The sequence below is a fragment of the Oryx dammah genome, unplaced genomic scaffold, assembly GCF_014754425.2.
Source record: "Oryx dammah isolate SB20612 unplaced genomic scaffold, SCBI_Odam_1.1 HiC_scaffold_28, whole genome shotgun sequence".
NCBI classification, from domain to species: domain Eukaryota; kingdom Metazoa; phylum Chordata; class Mammalia; order Artiodactyla; family Bovidae; genus Oryx; species Oryx dammah.
This window is the reverse complement of record NW_024070212.1, coordinates 92747561-92767379: the sequence shown is the minus strand read 5'-3', so window position 1 is coordinate 92767379 and position 19819 is coordinate 92747561. Positions and strand designations below refer to the sequence as shown.

General features: G+C 37.2%; 1 protein-coding gene across 7 annotated transcripts in view; it reads right to left on the bottom strand.

Annotated features, from left to right (window-relative positions):
* The window catches only part of EPS15 (epidermal growth factor receptor pathway substrate 15), a 145516-nt gene that overhangs the window by 48364 nt on the left and 77333 nt on the right, over window positions 1–19819 (bottom strand). For all 7 annotated transcript variants that reach the window (XM_040231197.1, XM_040231198.1, XM_040231194.1 and 4 more), the window contains exon 13: window positions 14489–14561. In XM_040231197.1, coding sequence (XP_040087131.1) covers window positions 14489–14561 — 73 coding nt within the window. The remainder of the gene's footprint in view (window positions 1–14488; window positions 14562–19819) is intronic.

Here is a 19819-nt window from a genome sequence, read left to right as displayed (position 1 = left end):
AAAAAGCAGAATTCAGACACAGATTTAAATTAGAATTTAGACATACACAGAAAAAATGATGAGAAGACATGACATTAAAGCAAAATGGAGGAAAAGAGAACTGATTAGTAAATGATGCTGGATGTACCCATATGGCAAAAAGAAAAAAATTATAGCATCTCTAAACATACCAAACAGAAAAATAAATTTCAAGTATATTGCAAACCTAAGATGAAAAACAAAACTTTAAAATATGCAGAAGAAAAATAAAGATCTCAGTGTAGGGAAGAATTTCTTAAAAAAAGATAAACCATTTTAAAATGACATTTTTATTTTTTTATCAATGTGCCCGACTTTATGTTTAATGATAAAGGATACAGAGATTTTTAAAAATACAATGGGAAATCTTTGTACCTTCTGCTTTTCTGTGGACCTAAAGCTCTGTAAAAAATAAAGTCTATTTTAAAAAAAAATACAAGGGAGATTTGGGAGAAAAATGAAAGCAACCTTGCCATTCTCATTACTTATCAGGAAACACAGCACCCAGGATGGCCTAATTTACAAATCCTCTGACAACTGGGGTTCCTCATCTGAACCAGAGAAAATCATTTGAGTGACTATTTTCCTAATTCTCAGAAGAATGGAAAATTAATACTTCCACTGCAGATGCACAGGAGAGAGGTTAATTCATTATATATAAAGGATTCCACAAGGAATTAGGACTTGATGCTCTCCAGGAACCACAGGTGAGAATGAAGAATGGACTGATAACTCTAAGGCATGTGTCTGTGGGAGGTGGGCAGAGATCTTGAACAGGGTGAAGTAAAACTGTGAACACAAATTTCTAAAAGTAACAGTAATTTTAAATAACATACTATCCAAAGAACACAATGATCATTCATCAGAATAAGAATCTAAGAACAACAGAGGAAACACTTATCAAAAAAAGGTCTCTGAATTATGGTTAAATAAGACGCTGAACAATGCTTTTAACAACGCTTTTTATCCTATATTTTCTCAATCAACCAATTAATTTAAAAGTGCAACTACTATCATGCTGCTTTCCTTAAAAAAAAAATCCCCTTAAAATAGCCAACACAATGGACAATCATGAAAGACTCTTCTTGGGCTAACATTCCATGAGTCTAGGTGATTGCAGATTCACAATGGTGAGCTCCACTAGTATTTATCATAAATTTACCAGCAGTCTAAATTTTCCTCATGCCTAAATTTTTAACCTTGCTTACAGTGTTAACAGATCCATACTCAAAATGGATATACATTGGCTCTTAACAAACACATGGTAGTTTAACTGTCCCTCCCCTGATTCATAATTTTTGTTTGCCTTTGCTTTTTCCTATTTCCAATGTCCAACTGTCTTTAAAAAAAAGAACAAAACAACAATTCACTGCAAAGAAGATTTCAAAAATTTATGTTGGTTTCCTACTGTATAGTACAGGAAACTCTACTCAATGCTCTGTGGTGACCTAAATGGGAAGAAAATCCAAAAAAGAGGAGATGTATGTATGGGGGCTGTGTGCTTAGTCACTCAGTCGTGTCCGACTCTTACACTACGGACAGTAGCCTGCCAGGCTCCTCTGTCCACGGGGATTCTCGAAGCAAGAATATTGGGGGGGGGGTGTTGCCATGCCCTCCTCCAGGGGATCTTCCCAACCCAGGAATCAAACCCAGGTCTCCCACATTGCAGGTGGATTCTTTATCGTCTGAGCCGCCAGGGAAGCCCAACGCATGTGTACATTTAGCTGATTCACTCTGTTGTACAGCAGAAACTAACACAACATTGTAAAGCAACTATACTCCAACACAAATTAATTTTAAAAATATGATGGTTCCCTCTTATCTATAATATAAAGTAAAACAGGTGACAGGATACCTTAGAACCTTCATTTCTGGTCCTCATGTTCCCCTGTGCCCCATCCTCAACAGATCTTCTTTTTTCTCTGATAGACAATGTACTTCAAATTCCCTGTGTTTTCCCCATACCATCTGCTCTGTCTTGAATGCCCTTCCACACCATTCCTATCTGGAAGCTCACTTTTCATTCTTCAAGACCCAGCCAAATTTAATATGACCCACCTTGAGTTTCCTTTACCTGTACTCTTGTGGCAGTTAGTACCTAACCTCTATTATACTTACTACAATGTATTATATGTGTGTGTTAGTTGCTCACTTGTGCCCGACTTTCTGTGACCCCATGGACTATAGCCCACGAAGCTCCTCTGTCCATAGAATTCTCCAGGCAAGAATACTGGAATAGGCAGCCATTCCCTTCTCCAGGGGATCTTCCTGACTCAGGGACTAAACTTGATCTCCTGCATCGCAGGCAGATTATTGACCATCTGAGCCACCAGAGAAACACAGTGTAAAAAACAATGTACTACAGTTACCTTTAAATAATAAACTCCTGATAGACAGCCAATGCTTCATCTTTCTTAGAGGTTCCACAATCTAATACAATGTCTTGCACATTCCAGGCAATTAATCAGGCAATGATTTGTAACTATCACAAGGATTCTACTATCTGGGAGAAACTACTGGGGAATGAGCCTGAAGCTGACAGAAACAACTTCATGTTCTTTCAACATACTATAGAAAGCTTCACTCTATATTTAAACTATAGCAAAATATTAAAACTAGCCTCTAACTGACCTACAGCAAATGCATTTTGTTAAATTAAAATAGTATCTAAGTTTCTATACTGATTCAACATTTGTATAGACTGTAGACCAAGAATGATTTGACATTTTAAATTTCCATTATATGGAAATAATCTTTACTGCTTTAGCATGTCACTGTGGCATATATCTTTCTTGTGTTTCGTGTTTTTTTTTTTTACATTATATTATATACTAATACTCTTTAGGAAGATATAATAACAGCTTCACTTTAACCCAGTACCTTGAAAAACTACAGTGGCTTGAAAAATTCTTTTAATTACAAAATATTTTGAAAACACGCCATCTGCAGATCTGAAGTGATTTTTATATTTGGGAGTATAATCCATTGTCAATACTATGTAATAAAATTATTATATGGTTTATACATAACAATATGCTGACCCAAAAGGCATTTTTAAAGAAATGCTTAACAGGAATAAGGAAAAATATGTTACTTATTCCCATTTTCAAAAATTCTATTCTAATTTCCTACCCTCTCCCCAATCCCCCCTAAAAAATCTTAGACTTCACATCTCTAATAATATCTAGTCTTTATAAATATATGTAATTTTGATGTCTCTACTTTCATTCTAAATCCAATTAAAAAAATGAAATTTGCCTTAAAAGGGTCACGCAATATAAGAAAATGACTAAGATATAATGCTAATTTTTAAAAGTTGAATACAAAGGCATATACAGTATGACTGCAAATTTATATAAAGCCATGCATATATAGTCAGAAAATATAGCAAAATGTTAACCATGACTCTCCCTGAAATGTGAAATTGTAAAGTTTCTTTTTATACCTTTCTTTATTTTACAAGATTAATATGGACTCATATTACTTTTATAATCAGAAAATGTCAAGTCTGCAGTTTTTAAGTATCACATATCATATGGTTTCATACCAATATAAGAATATTCTGATGCAACTGAATTTTTAATGTAAGAATTACCAATAGTAGGATCAATGCTGGTTTCCTTTAATAAAATGAACCAGATTTCAAAACTTGTATTTTTTAGTGAGTCACACTTTAAACACATCCCTAGAAGATAGGTTTATGTAAGAGGAAAGGGAATAAACAAATCAATATAACATTTACTCACTCTTGCCCTTTCTCTTTCAAAGAGCAAACATATTCCCTCAAATTTCCCAACCTCATTTTTATGCTACAGTAAAAATCCACATAGTAACACAAAAGTATGGGCCTTGAGGGAAAGGTTATTGAAAAAATACCTCACATTGGTGACACATTTTAAGCTGGATAGAGGTCCATATTCAAATTAGTGCCTCTCCATGTCTATTTTAAATATGAAAAAAGATCTTCTCTAAAAAAATTCTAACACTAATCCATACACACAAAGGTCTTCTTTTTCAGTAAGCAAACTTAAAATTATTAAACTGCATAGAAGCAAAATGAACAGATTGCAAACATAAACACTAGGAAGAAAAAGAATCAAATTTCACTACAAAATTACTTGGTAAGGCTGCCACCACTGTAATGTAATTTTCACAACAATTTCAATATCCATATCTTCTTGGCTATTTTATTTTGGCACAGAATGGTTTATCCTGAGACTAAGTGAAGTCAACGGATGTACATCTCTCTCCCTGCCCACCCTTGACTAGGACAGTGGCAGGTTCTCTTAGCAAACACCATCTTCCACTAAACTAGAATAATTTTCTCTTAATCTGAAGATAGCCCTTTGGGGAAATCCTCTCCTGAATTAAGGTACAACGTCAGTTACTATCAAATGCCAACTCATCAAGGAAGTGACTAAAGACACTTGCAGATGTCTTCCTAGTTATGCTCTATTTTCCATGATCATGCTCTACTTGCTCACCTGTGCCATCAACAGCAAAAGAAAAGAGGGTAGCAGCAATTAGGAAATGGCAAGGACAAAGTGAACAAGACTACTGTAATGCACGGCCACGGTTTGCTTTAGAAAAATACCAAAGCAAGCCACATCCAAGGTTCTTTATCCAGGAGTGAAAGGATCCTTGATCTGCAATCTTGGCTTTATTTAAAACTAAATTTCAAGGAAAATATCCTATTTTCTAGAAATCACACAAGATAAAGAAAATGTTAAACTTGTCCCCATCCCTCCATACCCTCTGAAGTGCTACGGAGGATACTGGAAATAAAATTTAAACAAATATATAAAAGCTCTCAGCTATATTCAAGAATAATTCATTTTAGCAACCCAAATCGGCTGTACAACCAAAGAAGTAAATCTATGAAACATGAATACATTTAGATCTAGTTCATATAAATAAAGAGTAAAAAATACACAAAAAGGATACTAATTTATAAATAAAACACTTCCTTAAAAAAAAACCCAAAGCATATATACAGTATATCTATATTTGAAAAGTTACTATAGAGAGTAAAGGAATTTTAAGTATTTTGGTAATCTTACAGAAAATGCTATTTAATTGATTAAAAAACTCTACAGACTAATCCAGAACTAAAAATAATCAGGTACATTCATTATGTTGGCCTAATTCTCAAAATAGAAGTTACAGGAATATCCTTAACATATAAAAGTATCAACTATAAAGCAAGATATTTTTTAAGTCAAAGACCAGAAAGGGAACCTATTAAACTAGGGTAGATGTTAGAAAACCTCACTAATAGCCTGCCTTTATTTCTCAATCACATGCTTCTCAGCATGTTCTAAGAGCATTATCACCAGGAAAAGAATGTTGAGCTCATGTATCTAATTTTATTTTCACCCAAAATAAATCATCTTTCTTCATCTAGGGGGGAAAAATGGGCAATTACTATAAGCTACTAAATCTTTGTTGATGAAGTTTAAATAACTGTGAGCTTCTCTCTCATGAAGGTAGTATGAACAATATGGAAAAGTCTGACTCTTCACGATACCAACTATGCTCCCAATCCTTTCTGCCTGCGGTTTCTGGGTGTCTCTTGTCCCACTTTTAATTTCATGCACAAAATGGAAGCTTATTCATTTCTACTGTCAATAGCTTCCTTAAATTTACCTCCATCTAAAAATATATTACCATCTACACTATAAGATATGATCCAAGGTACAATTTTTAAGCTTAGGAAGCTTACAATATAGGCTGTAAGATACTGAAATCTATATACATACACATTAAACGAGTATAATAAGATAACATACTGGTATGCCATATAAGTGTACACACATTCCTCTGGAAGTTCCAATGCAAGAAAGACAAACAAACTGAAGGGACAGAGAAGGGAAAATTTAGAGAAGTGATGAGTCTCAGTTGGATTTTAAGACATGGGTGGAATTCACATAAATAGGAAGATAGGGAACATTCTAGATTGCAGCAACCAAAGTTATAAGAGTGGCAATAACAAAGAGCAAGTGTATGCCACACAGTTCAGAAGCAAGCAATAAAAAAATAAGTAGTACAAGAGGATGGCCTATAATATTTTTTTTCTACTTCCAATACACCCATGAGGATGACATTCTCCCACCACTAACAGTGGCAGTGGGCAGCAGTAAAGATTTTCACATATGACAGGCATAATTACTAAAACTGGTTTGGGTAGAAAGCAAGGTGGAGGATGGAGTAAGCACTCAGACCTGACTTAAAAATTTCAGATGTTAGGTAACAGGGGTGGCAGTAGTGAGAAAGAAAAACAGGAAAATTCAAAACTTGAAGTCAATTTTTTTCAGCAAGGTGAGACTCATTTTAGATATACTGGATTTGAAATGATAAACCTCAAAATGCCTCACTGGAGATGGGAGACTTGCACTCTAGAGAGTTGAGGGCTTGACAGATATTTAGGAATCATCAGCATATGGTATGTGGATGACAGAGGGTAGGGAAAAGGGAAGAAAGAGGGGGTCAGAGTGTGTCCATCAGTCCTGGGCAAAGGCAACAGAAGCAAAAGGTCAAAGAAGGAGGACTACGAATAGTCAGGAGAATGCAACCCAAGAAATCAGTTACCAATGCAGGAAGGACCCATGGATTTGGCCTTAAGATCTTGGTCCTGGGGAGGGGAGATAAATTAAGCACAAAGGTATGGGTGAACAGATAATTAAGCAAGATTACTGAAAAGCTAGGAAGGGGGGAAAGGGGCACACAAAGCAACAAAAACAGAAAAAAATAGGCTGGCAGTTAAAGTGACAGCAACAGGGGGAAAAAAACTGATTAGTCCTATACGCAGATAGGGCTTCCCAGGTGGTGCAGTGGTAAAAGTAGGAGACGCCTGCCAATGCAGGAGACACAAGAGACAGAAATTAGGCCCCTAGGTCAGGGAGATCCCCCGGAGGAGGGAATGGCAAACAGCCAGCACGCTCACCTAGAATCCCACGGACAGAGGAGCCTTGCAGGCTACAACTCACAGGGTTGCAAAGAGCCGGACACACTGCAGCAACCCAGTGCATGCGCGTACATGCACACAAACACACACACATATATGCAGAGTCTGATATGAAAATAAAAGCCAGAGAAGGGCATGATGATGAAGGGAGAGTAACAAAGAGACGGCAGTAAGATATAGAATAATATTACCAATTAGAACATCTACTGAACTCTCACCCTGTGCCTATTACTCTGAGGCACTTTACCAACAATATGTCATTTTATTCTAACAGCAAACTCTGCTATCTCATGTTACAGAAGTGAAAACTAATGTGCAGAGTGGTTACATTTCTTCTTTAGGATCTCAAACTTCAGAAGAGCCAGAATTAAGAACTGAATTCAATGTTCTCTGATACCAAGTCCTTCCTATAAGCTTCTATGCAAAACTGAAGAAAGTATACATGAGGGTGAATTCCTAAATATTTGCTGACTACCTTGAAGGACAGTTTTTTGGTTTTGTTTTTGTTTTTTTAGATTCTGTGTTATTACTGTCCAAATACATGAAGTTCTGATGAAATAAAATCATATGGTACAGATAAAAACAGGCTATGAGAGCCAACTCGTTTTAGGGCAAAATGGCAGATCACTCAACAGTTTTTTTTTTGTTTTTTTTTTTTTTAGAAATTAGAAATGTTTAAAAATAGATAAGGTGGTTTCTGAAAAAGAAAGAAAAAGAGAAGCGAAAAAGAAAGGAAAAAAAAAGAAAAGAAGAACGAGAGGGAGGGAGGGAGGAGAAAAGAAAGAAACCACTGAGGAAATGTTAGCTTGCAAGAAAATCTGACTTAGAAAGAAGCGACAAATGCTAAAAAATACATAGACATTGTGCTGGTTAATGCAATGGAAAACAACAGAATATACAGGCCTCATAATACTTCTGTAATGTGTACATATCCTCTAGCACTTCTGGAAAATATGCAGACACTAATTAAAGGTCATTCTAGATAAAAATACATATTTCTTTAAAGGGGTGGGGATGGTGGGAAGGGGAGTGTGATCTCAGAACACATCCTCGCAGAGGTACAAAGATGAAACTATGTTTTTTTGGATAATTTTAGTGAATGTGGCAGCAAAAATTTGTTGCAAGGATGTTGGCTGGTTTTCACAAAGTTTGTTTGTTTGCTTTGTACAAATGGAGCTATAAGGTTATATTTGAAGAAAATTTTTAATAAAATTGTGCATATGCAGTTTAAGGTAGGAAAGAATATGGGTCTAACTTCTTCCTGTAACAACAAGAAACTCAAACCATAAACATTTAAGATAGAACAGCCTTTTACAGTTTCGCCCCCTTGAATCATTTTGGATCTAATTTCTCCACAGAACTTGACAAACTAACAGTGTACCTCATATGAGTTAACAGTGATCATCTCATGACATAAAATACAAAGTTAATTGTTCATTTGTTCTTCAAGAAAAAATCGTGAACTGTGAATTCTCAAGATGGTAATATATCAGAACACAAACAGGAAACAAACATGTACAAAATTAATTATGTAGCAGACCTTCTAATTTACTTGAATAAGAAAGACAATATAAATGCTAAAAAAAAAAAAAGAACTAGTCTTTTGGCACTTTGATTAAATCATTGAGAGGAGTTACCCCATGTCTGAGGTCAGGGGCAGAAGCCAGGAGGACCCCATGCCCCAGCGGCGGCGGCCAAGAGGAGTTACCCCACGTCCAAGGTCAGGGGCAATGGCTGAGGATGCCAGGCTGCGACAGCCCAGGAACGGCCCAGAGGAGCTATTCCACGTGCAAGGTCAGGAGGGGCGGCAGTGAGGAGATACCCCCCATCCAAGGTAAGGAGCAGCAGCGGCACTTTGGAAGAGATACCCCATGTCCAAGGTAAGAGAAACCCAAGTAAGACGGTAGGTGTTGCAAGAGGGCATCAGAGGGCAGACACACTGAAACCATAATCACAGAAAACTAGCCACTCTAATCACACTAGGACCACAGCCTTGTCTAACTCAATGAAACTAAGCCATGCCCATGGGGCCACCCAAGACGGGCGGGTCATGGTGGAGAGGTCTGATGGAATGTGGTCCACTGGAGAAGGGAACGGCAAACCACTTCAGTATTCTTGCCTTGAGAACCCCATGAACAGTATGAAAAGGCAAAATGATAGGATACTGAAAGAGGAACTCCCCAGGTCAGAAGGTGCCCAATATGCTACTGTTGATCAATGGAGAAATAACTCCAGAAAGAATGAAGGGATGGAGCCAAAGCAAAAACAATAACCAGTTGTGGATGTTACTGGTGATAGAAGCAAGATCCGATGCTGTAAAGAGCAATACTGCATAGGAACCTGGAATGTCAGGTCCATGAATCAAGGCAAATTGAAGTGGTCAAACAAGAGATGGCAAGAGTGAACGTCGAAATTCTAGGAATCAGCGAACTAAAGTGGACTGGAATGGAATGGGTGAATTTAACTCAGATGACCATTATATCTACTACTGCAGACAGGAATCACTTAGAAGAAATGGAGTAGCCATAATGGTCAACAAGAGTGTCCGAAATGCAGTACTTGGATACAATCTCAAAAACGACAGAATGATCTCTGTTCATTTCGAAGGCAAACCATTCAATATCACAGTAATCCAGGTCTATGCCCCAACCAGTAACGGTGAAGAAGCTGAACGGTTCTAAGAAGACCTACAAGACCTTTTAGAACTAACACCAAAAAAAGATGTCATTTTCATTATAGGGGACTGGAATGCAAAAGTAGGAAGTCAAGAAACACCTGGAGTAACAGGCAAATGTGGCCTTGGAATGCAGAATGAAGCAGGGCAAAGACTAACAGAGTCTTGCCAAGAAAATGCACTGGTCATAGCAAACACCCTCTTCCAACAACACAAGAGAAGACTCTACACATTGACATCACCAGATGGTCAACACCGAAATCAGACTGATTATATTGTTTGCAGCCAAAGATGGAGAAGCTCTATACAGTCAACAAAAACAAGACCAGGAGCTGATTGTGACTCAGATCATGAAATCCTTATTGCCAAATTCAGACTTAAATTGAAGAAAGTAAGGAAAACCACTTGACCATTCAGGTATGACCTAAATCAAATCCCTTATGATTATACAGTGGAAGTGAGAAATAGATTTAAGGGCCTAGATCTGATAGACAGCGTTCCTGATGAACTATGGATTGAGGTTTGTGACACTGTACAGGAGACAGGGATCAAGACAATCCCCATGGAAAAGAAATGCAAAAAAGCAAAATGGCTGTCTGGAGAGGCCTTACAAATAGCTGTGAAAAGAAGAGAAGCAAACAGCAAAGGAGAAAAGGAAAGATATAAGCATCTGAATGCAGAGTTCCAGAGAATAGCAAGAAGAGATAAGAAAGCCTTCCTCAGGGATCAATGCAAAGAAATAGAGGAAAACAACAGAATGGGAAAGACTAGAGATCTCTTCAAGAAAATTAGAGATACCAAGGGAACATTTCACACAAAGATGGGCTCGATAAAGGACAGAAATGGTATGGACCTAACAGAAGCAGAAGATATTAAGAGGTGGCAAGAATACACAGAAGAACTGTACAAAAAAGATCTTCAAGACCAAGATAATCATGATGGTGTGATCACTCACCTAGAGCCAGACATCCTGGAATGTGAAGTCAAGTGGGCCTTAGAAAGCATCACTACGAACAAAGCTAGTGGAGGTGATGGAATTCCAGTTAAGCTGTTTCAAATCCTGAAAGATGATGGTGTGAAAGTGCTGCACTCAATATGCCAGCAAATTTAGAAAACTCAGCAGTGGCTGACTTTCCACAGGACTGGAAAAGGTCAGTTTTCTTTCCAATTCCAAAGAAAGGCAATGCCAAAGAATGCTCAAACTACCACACAACTGCATTCATCTCACAGGCTAGTAAAGTAATGCTCAAAATTCTCCAAGCCAGGCTTCAGCAGTACGTGAACCGTGAACTTCCAGATGTTCAAGCTGGTTTTAGAAAAGCAGAGGAACCAGAGATCAAATTGCCAACATCTGCTGGATCATTTAAAAAGCAAGAAAGTTCCAGAAAAACATCTATTTCTGCTTTATTGACTATGCCAAAGCCTTTGACTGTGTGGATCACAATAAACTGTGGAAAATTCTGAAAGAGATGGGAATACCAGACCAGCTGACCTGCCTCTTGAGAAACCTATATGCAAGTCAGGAAGCAACAGTTAGAACTGGACATGGAACAACAGACTGGTTCCAAATAGGAAAAAGAGTACGTCAAGGCTGTATATTGTCACCCTGCTTATTTAACTTCTATGCACAGTACATCATGAGAAATGCTGGGCTGGAAGAAACACAAGCTGAAATCAAGATTGCTGGGAGAAATATCAATAACCTTAGATATGAAGATGACACCACCCTTATGGCAGAAAGTGAAGAACTAAAGAGCCTCTTGATGAAAGTGAAAGAGGAGAGTGAATAAGTTGGCTTAAAGCTCAACATTCAGAAAACGAAGATCATGGCATCTGGTCCTATCACTTCATGGGAAATAGATGGGCAAACAGTGGAAACAGTGTCAGACTTTATTTTTGGGGGCTCCAAAATCACCACAGATGGTGATTGCAGCCATGAAATTAAAAGACACTTACTCCTTGGAAGGAAAGTTATGACCAACCTAGATAGCATATTAAAAAGCAGAGACTTACTTTGCCAACAAAGGTCCATCTAGTCAAGGCTATGGTTTTTCCAGTAGTCATGTATGGATGTGAGAGTTCGACTGTGAAGAAGGCTGAGCGCCGAAGAATTGATGCTTTTGTACTGTGGTGTTGGAGAAGACTTTTGAGAGTCCCTTGGACTGCAAGGAGATCCAACCAGTCCATTCTGAAGGAGATCAGCCCTGGGATTTCTTTGGAAGGACTGATGCTAAAGCTGAAACTCCAGTACTTTGGCCACCTCATGCAAAGAGTTGACTCATTGGAAAAGACTCATGTTGGCAGGGATTGGGGGCAGGAGGAGAAGGGGACGACAGAGGATGAGATGGCTGGATGGCATCACGGACTCGATGGACGTGAACTTCGGGAGATGGTGATGGACAGGGAGGCCTGGCGTGCTGCGATTCATGGGGTCGCAAAGAGTCGGACATGACTGAGCGACTGAAGTGAACTGAACTGAAAGAGGCTTTTAAAGTCTGGTTTCTGTACTTGAGATATGAGCTCATATTATCACAATCTAACTTTATAAATATAGAGAACAGCTAGAATATGCAGAAAAGCCATGTTTGATTAAGGCAGAAAGACATTTATTGATGAGTCAAAATTCTCTTACTTCTCCCTTGATGCCTTCATTTTGGTATTTTTCATTAGCACCTACATTAGAAAGTGGGGTCAGAAGGAAGCAGGGAAGCTATAGTAAAATGCCTTTTGGCAGAGAAATTAGAAAATAAATACTAAAAGTTCAAGTTAGTTACAGATTTTAATTATTTATGTTATTCCTAGTCTGTTCCTGTTATGCCTCATTACTAATGGCTAATACAGAGTAAACTCAATAGGTAATACAATATACTTATTAACACTTTTAGGTAAGTGGTCTTGCTTCAGAAAATCAAAAATAATCACTAAAATGAAAGTTTTAATTACTTGTAGATGTCAATTATCCATGTCATTCTTCGTCTAGTATCTCAATACCATGAACAAGACAAAAATACCCGTACTGACATGGAATGAGTAATGAATCTAGTAATGCAAAGCTTTAATCCTATGTTTTTTTTCAGTGAACCTGCATGTTCAACCATTACAACCTGCCCTATACTCACCATGCTCTACATGCTCTACATGCTCTAAAATACCTTTTATTTACAGCACCTTATGCAAAAAAAAAAAAAAAAATCAACTATTTAGACTTTCTCAACCAAGAACACATTTTGGGTTCAGCAAACTTGAAGGTTTAACATGTACCTTACCATCAACACTAAGTAAAAGAAGGACTAGCATATAACAAAGAAATGCTGACTGACAACAAAACTTCTATAAATATAAGAAAACAAATATTTAAGGATAGCTGATTTAGCTTGAAAAGAACAGTGTAAATTTTAGTGTTCTCCCAAAGCAGCTATTTAAAATTCACAATCTCAAAAGATGTGGTAGTGAAAAACCATAGATAGATGTATACATACAAACACATAAACAGTGTCTACTGAAAAAACCTTGGTACTGTGAAACATACCTGGCTAAATTTAGAAGTTGTCGAATATTATATCAGTAACTATATCTACCTCTTCAGATTGAGAAAACTTTTGTAGATCATTTTATCTTCCATTCTTAAAATATTTTCAGCAGTAACTGCTTAAAGTCTATGACTCTTACATTTCTTAAGCTCAAAAATTGCACAAAAATAAAGTAATTGAGGACATCATTCCATATTTCACTATCACAAAGAGAAAGATATTATTGACAATCTGTTAATTCTGTATCACCTTTAGGAAAATTCCAGTATATATAATAAGTACAGTAATAGAATAAACTTCTAACAAGAAGTCTCTCGATATGGCTTCTTCTTCAACCCCTCAAAAAATCATTCTCCCCACCCTAGCACGGTCCACCTGTCACAGCATCTCTGGTGAATGTGCCACATCAAAACAAAATAATGGATCTAACAGTTTTAGAGCTTTTGCCCATTTAAAACTATCAAGACAAGGAAATCCAATATATGACTGTTGAGGTTAAGAAATGTCCACGCGTGAGCTGTTACTGGCAACTGCTACCAGTGCTTCTACACCCACCATCCTGTGTGTGCTGGCACAGCATCTAAGAAGCGATGTCCCAGTAACACGGCTATTGCTTATGGCTCTAAGTGCAGCACTGCCCAATGTTCTACATTTTACCGTCTGAAATGCCTCTTTTGTGTCAGTCCCAATCAGAAAATGAGGCCTTTTTGTCTTTTCTATTTGTGAAATGAAGCTACTTAACACAGCACTTAGTGAAAATGAATTAAATCTCTTTAAGCCAAAGTTTAAGATATCCTGGCTACTAAGCAACTTATAAAATGCTACTCTGAATTGTTCCCTATCATTTCCCACCCTATTAGTGTTGAGACAGTCCTTTAAAATATTAGGTCTCCCAGCTAACAAAATCTCACACCCATGAAAAACCAATTTGCGTTTCCATGATGATGATGATGATGCTCTCATTCATTCAGTTTTATTGGTGCAATAATATTTATATCACAAGTCATTCAAACTTACCTCTAAGGCTATAATATGCAGATAAATATCATCTTAAAAATATTTTTAAAATGAGAAATTTATGCTGAAAAATACTGCTTTATCATTGTAGTGTAATCTTTGCAGGCCAGAGTGAGGAGAAAAATAATAATTTCATAAAAGATAAAGATTTACATCACATAAATAACAGGGATTCTCTTTACCTACTCACCAATACCACAACCATCACATTGTAAATGCCCCTCTACATTTAAAATGAATCCTACTAAATCAGAAATGGAATACTGAATTTGACAGTTCACATACCTGAACCTCGCTTGTTCTCTGTTTAACAGCATCTTCTTTCTCCTTAAGGTCCTGTTCCACATTATTCTTTTCCCTAGAAGACCAGCAAACAATGCAAGAATATTTGAGAACATCAGCTACAGCTGGTATGGTTATCCATCCTCCTAATCCTGAATCGCTTTTTAAATACATGGTGAAACATTCAATTTTTAAATGAAGGGCAGCTTTTTCTACCCTCTTTTAATTATTTATGGAATAGAAATCAATATAAGCTCTATTAGTAAAAAAAAAAATTTGCTTTCTCACTAAAATGTGGTGAAAAGAGAATAGATTAAAAAAGGAAGAGGAGAAAAATAATCAATGAAACACTCAGGTTTCACTGATCTCACTGTTGCTATGGAAATGCTGTCCAATGAAAATCACTGGTAAAAAACAAGGAGGGGTTGCATCAGCTCTGTGAGCTTAACCCTTAAATACCACTGTTAAAATGAAAATGGCTAAGAGAAACAGTCAACAATATTAAGGAAAAGGACATTACTGAAGTGCTAATTTCCTCTTAAATCCCTTAAATCCCAATTTTAGAATGAAACAACAGAGAAAATAGAAAAGACTGCCAATACACAGGTCATCTGATCTATTCAATACTACATCTGCTCAAAAGCTATTCTAGGACCACCTTTCAATACCAACTGATCAAATATATAAGATAATGTGCACTGAGTGAAAAAAAGAATCACATTAGCATTTATTTCTTTCTACTCTTCAAGTCATACATGTTAGGATCCACATTTACATTAAAATATCATTTTCTAAATTCTTATATGCTTCCATCAAAACTGGATTCCTAATAAGGGACTCTTAAGCAATCTTAGATTTGGAATTACAAAACAGAGGTGTTTTTTTTTTTGAAGTAAAAAATTTTAATGCCTGGTTGTACTGAAATCTCTCCCCTCCCCACTGTTCCCTTCACTTTCTTTTTCCACAAAATGAGATGAAAAAGCCACAGAGTTCTGCAAGAATAAACTTTTGGGGTGAGGGGAAGGTAATGAGGGCCAACAAGAAGGGAGGATGCCACTCAAGAAGTCCTTCAGATTAGTACTGCAGAGTTTTTTCTTAGAGCTTCATGACTGTATTTCAGTTTCACCTTAAGACATAACCCAAACAGAAGTTCAGGCTCCGTTAAGCTGAGGCATAAAATAAAGTGAGAAAATTCTATCACCGGAGATACTTAAGGGACAAGTACATGCCACTTTTAAATTTCTCACCAATGTAGATAAAAATCAACTGTTTTGGATACATAGGTGCAATGCTCTTAAGATTTGTAGGAGGGGGAAAAAAGTACAATAATAAAGCTATTTGTGTAAAGTTGCTTTTAAATACTAAAGATGACCAAGGAGCTCACTGTTTGTCAGATGGGTCAAAATATGAGTCAAGATGTAGTGGAGGTTTTAAACATTCTCTTATCATACGAATCACTGTGGCAGCCCATTACTTCCATACCTCAAACTACTTATTAAACAAAGGTCATCCCTCACTTCCAATCCTTAAAAAATTAGGTAAAATAGAAAAAAAAAAAAAAAAAAACCACAGGTAGAACATCTAAATATACTCCACAAATTCTGCAAGTTCAATCTTAGAAATTTTTTCTTTCCACCATATGTGAGCAGAGGAGTGTTTCCAGTCCTGCTGCAGCATGTCAAAAATCAGTCACATGAAACACCAGCCTCCTCCCTTCATCCCAAATCCTCAGAGGCATTCCACACAAGGTCAGTATCAACTCAGTTCCTTGTTTCTGACAGTAGATAATAACAAAAACAGAAAATGCAACATAGTATCACAGACCAAACCCGTACACACTAATGTGCATGTTTGTATGCAATCCTTTCTTGCTCTGCTGTTAACTGCTGATACTGACCATGTCTGCTCAGATCAAGTGTGCATGAAGGAAAACAGGGTGCGAGAAGGCAGTGAACTGCTTTAACACAGCTAACACACAAGAATGGGAAAGCAAAAGAAGGAAGCTCACTCAGAGAAAAAGGAAAACAGATTACAAAGTACTCTCAGCTCTAACCAGCAAACAAAGTTGATGTTTGGGTAAAATGGAGGAAGAATATAAAGTAAAACCTCATGTTTTGTGGTATGGGATGGGGGGGAGTGGTGGTGATATCAAACACCCTGAAGACCATTCCCAACTAAATAAATATAGGAATTTTTAGGGATTAATTTCTCTTTAATCTGAGATCAATTAAATTTAACTTTCAGTCCAAATTTATCTAGTGAAATTCTGGTCTCATAATAACTCCTTTTATTATAAAAATCAAGTAGTATAATTACTGAACAGAAAACTTTAAAAATGATAAAATGACCAGTTATAGTACTTTCTATACCAAACCTATGACTGATTCATGTTGCTGTTTGGTAGAAACCAACACAATATTATAAAGTAATTATCTTCAATTAAAACTAAATAAATTTAAAAAAATTAATGAATGAAACTCTATCCTAAAACAAAACTGAAAATCGAATAATTTTCTCATTAATTTAGATGATAATTTCAGAGATACCAAATTGTTATTCTCTGGTATTCCACAGGCATTTAACCTCTATAACTATCTTTCTCATTTCAGGCAACTAAAAATATGTAAACACACTTTAGGTACACTAAGGATGGCAGGCCATACTCCTTACATTCTTCTCACTTTCAAACAACAGGTATATTTTTCTAAAGGTGACGAATACATAGTCAATACAAGAACATCCAAGCATTCTGTTTAACACTAGTAATTTAAAATTTTAATTATTTTCAAGACTCTGTGCCACAATAAAAAATGTTTAGATACAGTTTCCTAAGGAGTCCATCAATACGTGTGGATAAGACATACAATCTCAAAGACAGGTGTGTGAGCATTTTGTCACTATTCTCAGACATCGGGAAAAGCTACTGCCTTCACCTTAGCAACTTCTGGAAAAGGGAAATGATCCTACACACCCTTGATTTTAGACTAGATGGTAAAGCATCTGCCTACAATGTGGGAGACCTGGGTTTGATCCCTGAGTTCGATCCCTGAGTTGGGAAGATCTCCTGGAGAAGGAAATGGCAGCCCACTCCAGTACTCTTGCCTGGAAAATCCTATGGACAGAGGAGCCTGGTAGGCTACCGTCCCTGGGGTCACAAAGAGTCAGACATGACTGAGTGACTTCACTCACTCACTGGCCCTATTTACTCCCAAGATTATACACATCTTGAAGAATCCACAAATATCTAAGCTGTAAAGAAAGGCCAGAAAAAGAGCTTCCTAGTGTTTCAAAGGTTGACTGTTTTGATTCCATGGAACCTGGAATCTGAACCAGCAAGAAAAGCAAAATACAAGCTAAGCTTTCAGAACCTGAAACTGCCTAAACTCATGATCAACTAGTCAAACATCCCGCCAAGGACTAGAGGTTTGGATTCTAATCTGGTTCTGCCATGAAATGGTTTTTCTGACTCTGATTAGGTCATACAACTATCCAGAGCTTCAGTCTTATTTTTCACTCTGCAGATGCTGGTATCTCTACCATCTTAACATTTGTACAGTGAAATGCACAAGATAGCATGCAATTAAGAAAAAAGTAGGCACTGAGCCTATGCTATGATTTGGTTTTACCTGTAATATTACTTAGAATTTTAAATAATATACATGGAGTAATTTTTAAATTTGTTAAACAGAATTATGGGATATCAGAAAGTTTATAAAACACTGATGTTGTCTAAATATTCAAAATAACTACTGTCTACTTTTACAAATTCATTATATGGTTTTCAAAGCATAAGACTTGGAGTAAAATAGTCCAAAATTCAAATACTGGCTCCATTATAGTCATCTTTGTTAAATCACTGAAGTAACAGCTACTTGTTCTAGTTGACCCTCCCTTCTTCTAGGACTCAGCAATCTTAGGAGACTGCTCCTCTCTCCCTATTACCTTTCTACCCATATAGTTCCAATCAGTTCAGTTCAGTTCAGTTGCTCAGTCGTGTCCGACTCTTTGCGACCCCATGAATCGCAGCACGCCAGGCCTCCCTGTCCACCACCAACTCCCGGAGTTCACTCAGACTCATGACCATCGAGTCAGTGATGCCATCCAGCCATCTCATCCTCTGTCATCCCCTTCTTCTCCTGCCCCCAATTCCTCCCAGCATCAGAGTCTTTTCCAATGAGTCAACTCTTTGCATGAAGTGGCCAGATTACTGGAGTTTCAGCTTTAGCATCAGTCCTTCCAAAGAAATCCCAGGGCTGATCTCCTTCGGAATGAACTGGTTGGATCTCCTTGCAGTCCAAGGGACTCTCAAGAGTCTTGTCCAACACCACAGTTCAAAGTCATCAATTCTTCGGCACTCAGCCTTCTTCACAGTCCAACTCTCATATCCATACATGACCACTGGGAAAACCATAGCCTTGACTAGACGGACCTTAGTCAGCAAAGAAATGTCTCTGCTTTTGAATATGCTATCTAGGTTAGGTCCATGAATCAAGGCAAACTGGAAGTGGTCAAACAGGAGATGGCAAGAGTGAACGTCGACATTCTAGGAATCAGCAAACTAAAATGGACTGGAATGGGTGAATTTAACTCAGATGACCATTATATCTACTACTGTGGGCAGGAATCCATTAGAAGAAATGGAGTTGCCATCATGGTCAACAAGAGTCCAAAATGCAGTACTTGGATGCAATCTCAAAAACGACAGAATGACCTCTGTTGTTTCCAAGGCAAATCATTCAATATCACAGTAATCCAAGTCTATGCCCCAACCAGTAACACTGAAAAAGCTGAAGTTGAACGGTTCTATGAAGATCTACAAGACCTTTTAGAACTAACACCCAAAAAAGATGTCCTTTTCATTATAAGGGACTGGAATGCAAAAGATGGAGGGTTAATGTGTGGTAAATAAAGCTGGAATGGTAGATCAGGTTATGATTATAAAACAACCTCAGTACTAGGTAAAGACACACAGATTTTTAATATAGGCAAGCAATGTGAGTCCCCAAAGATCTGAGTTGTGCTTTTTGAACTCCTGAATGGCATTATTTAACAACATAGCTCTTCTTTCTCTGCTGGTTTCTGCTTTATAGAGGAAGAGAGGAAGCAGAGGCTCTTATTATTGAGAAAGCTGATGACAGTTGCTAGAAACGCAACAGAACACTCTGACTCTGCTTATCTTGGGAACTGTCAGAAGTCTTGAGCTGGATTAGAGTAACAACTGCAGACAGAAGATAAGAAAGTCTTGGCTTGTAATTCAAACCACTCTGAAAGTTAGACTCTAAGAATTCATATTTAGTTGAAAAAAACCAAAGTTTCAGAGTAAAGACATTGATT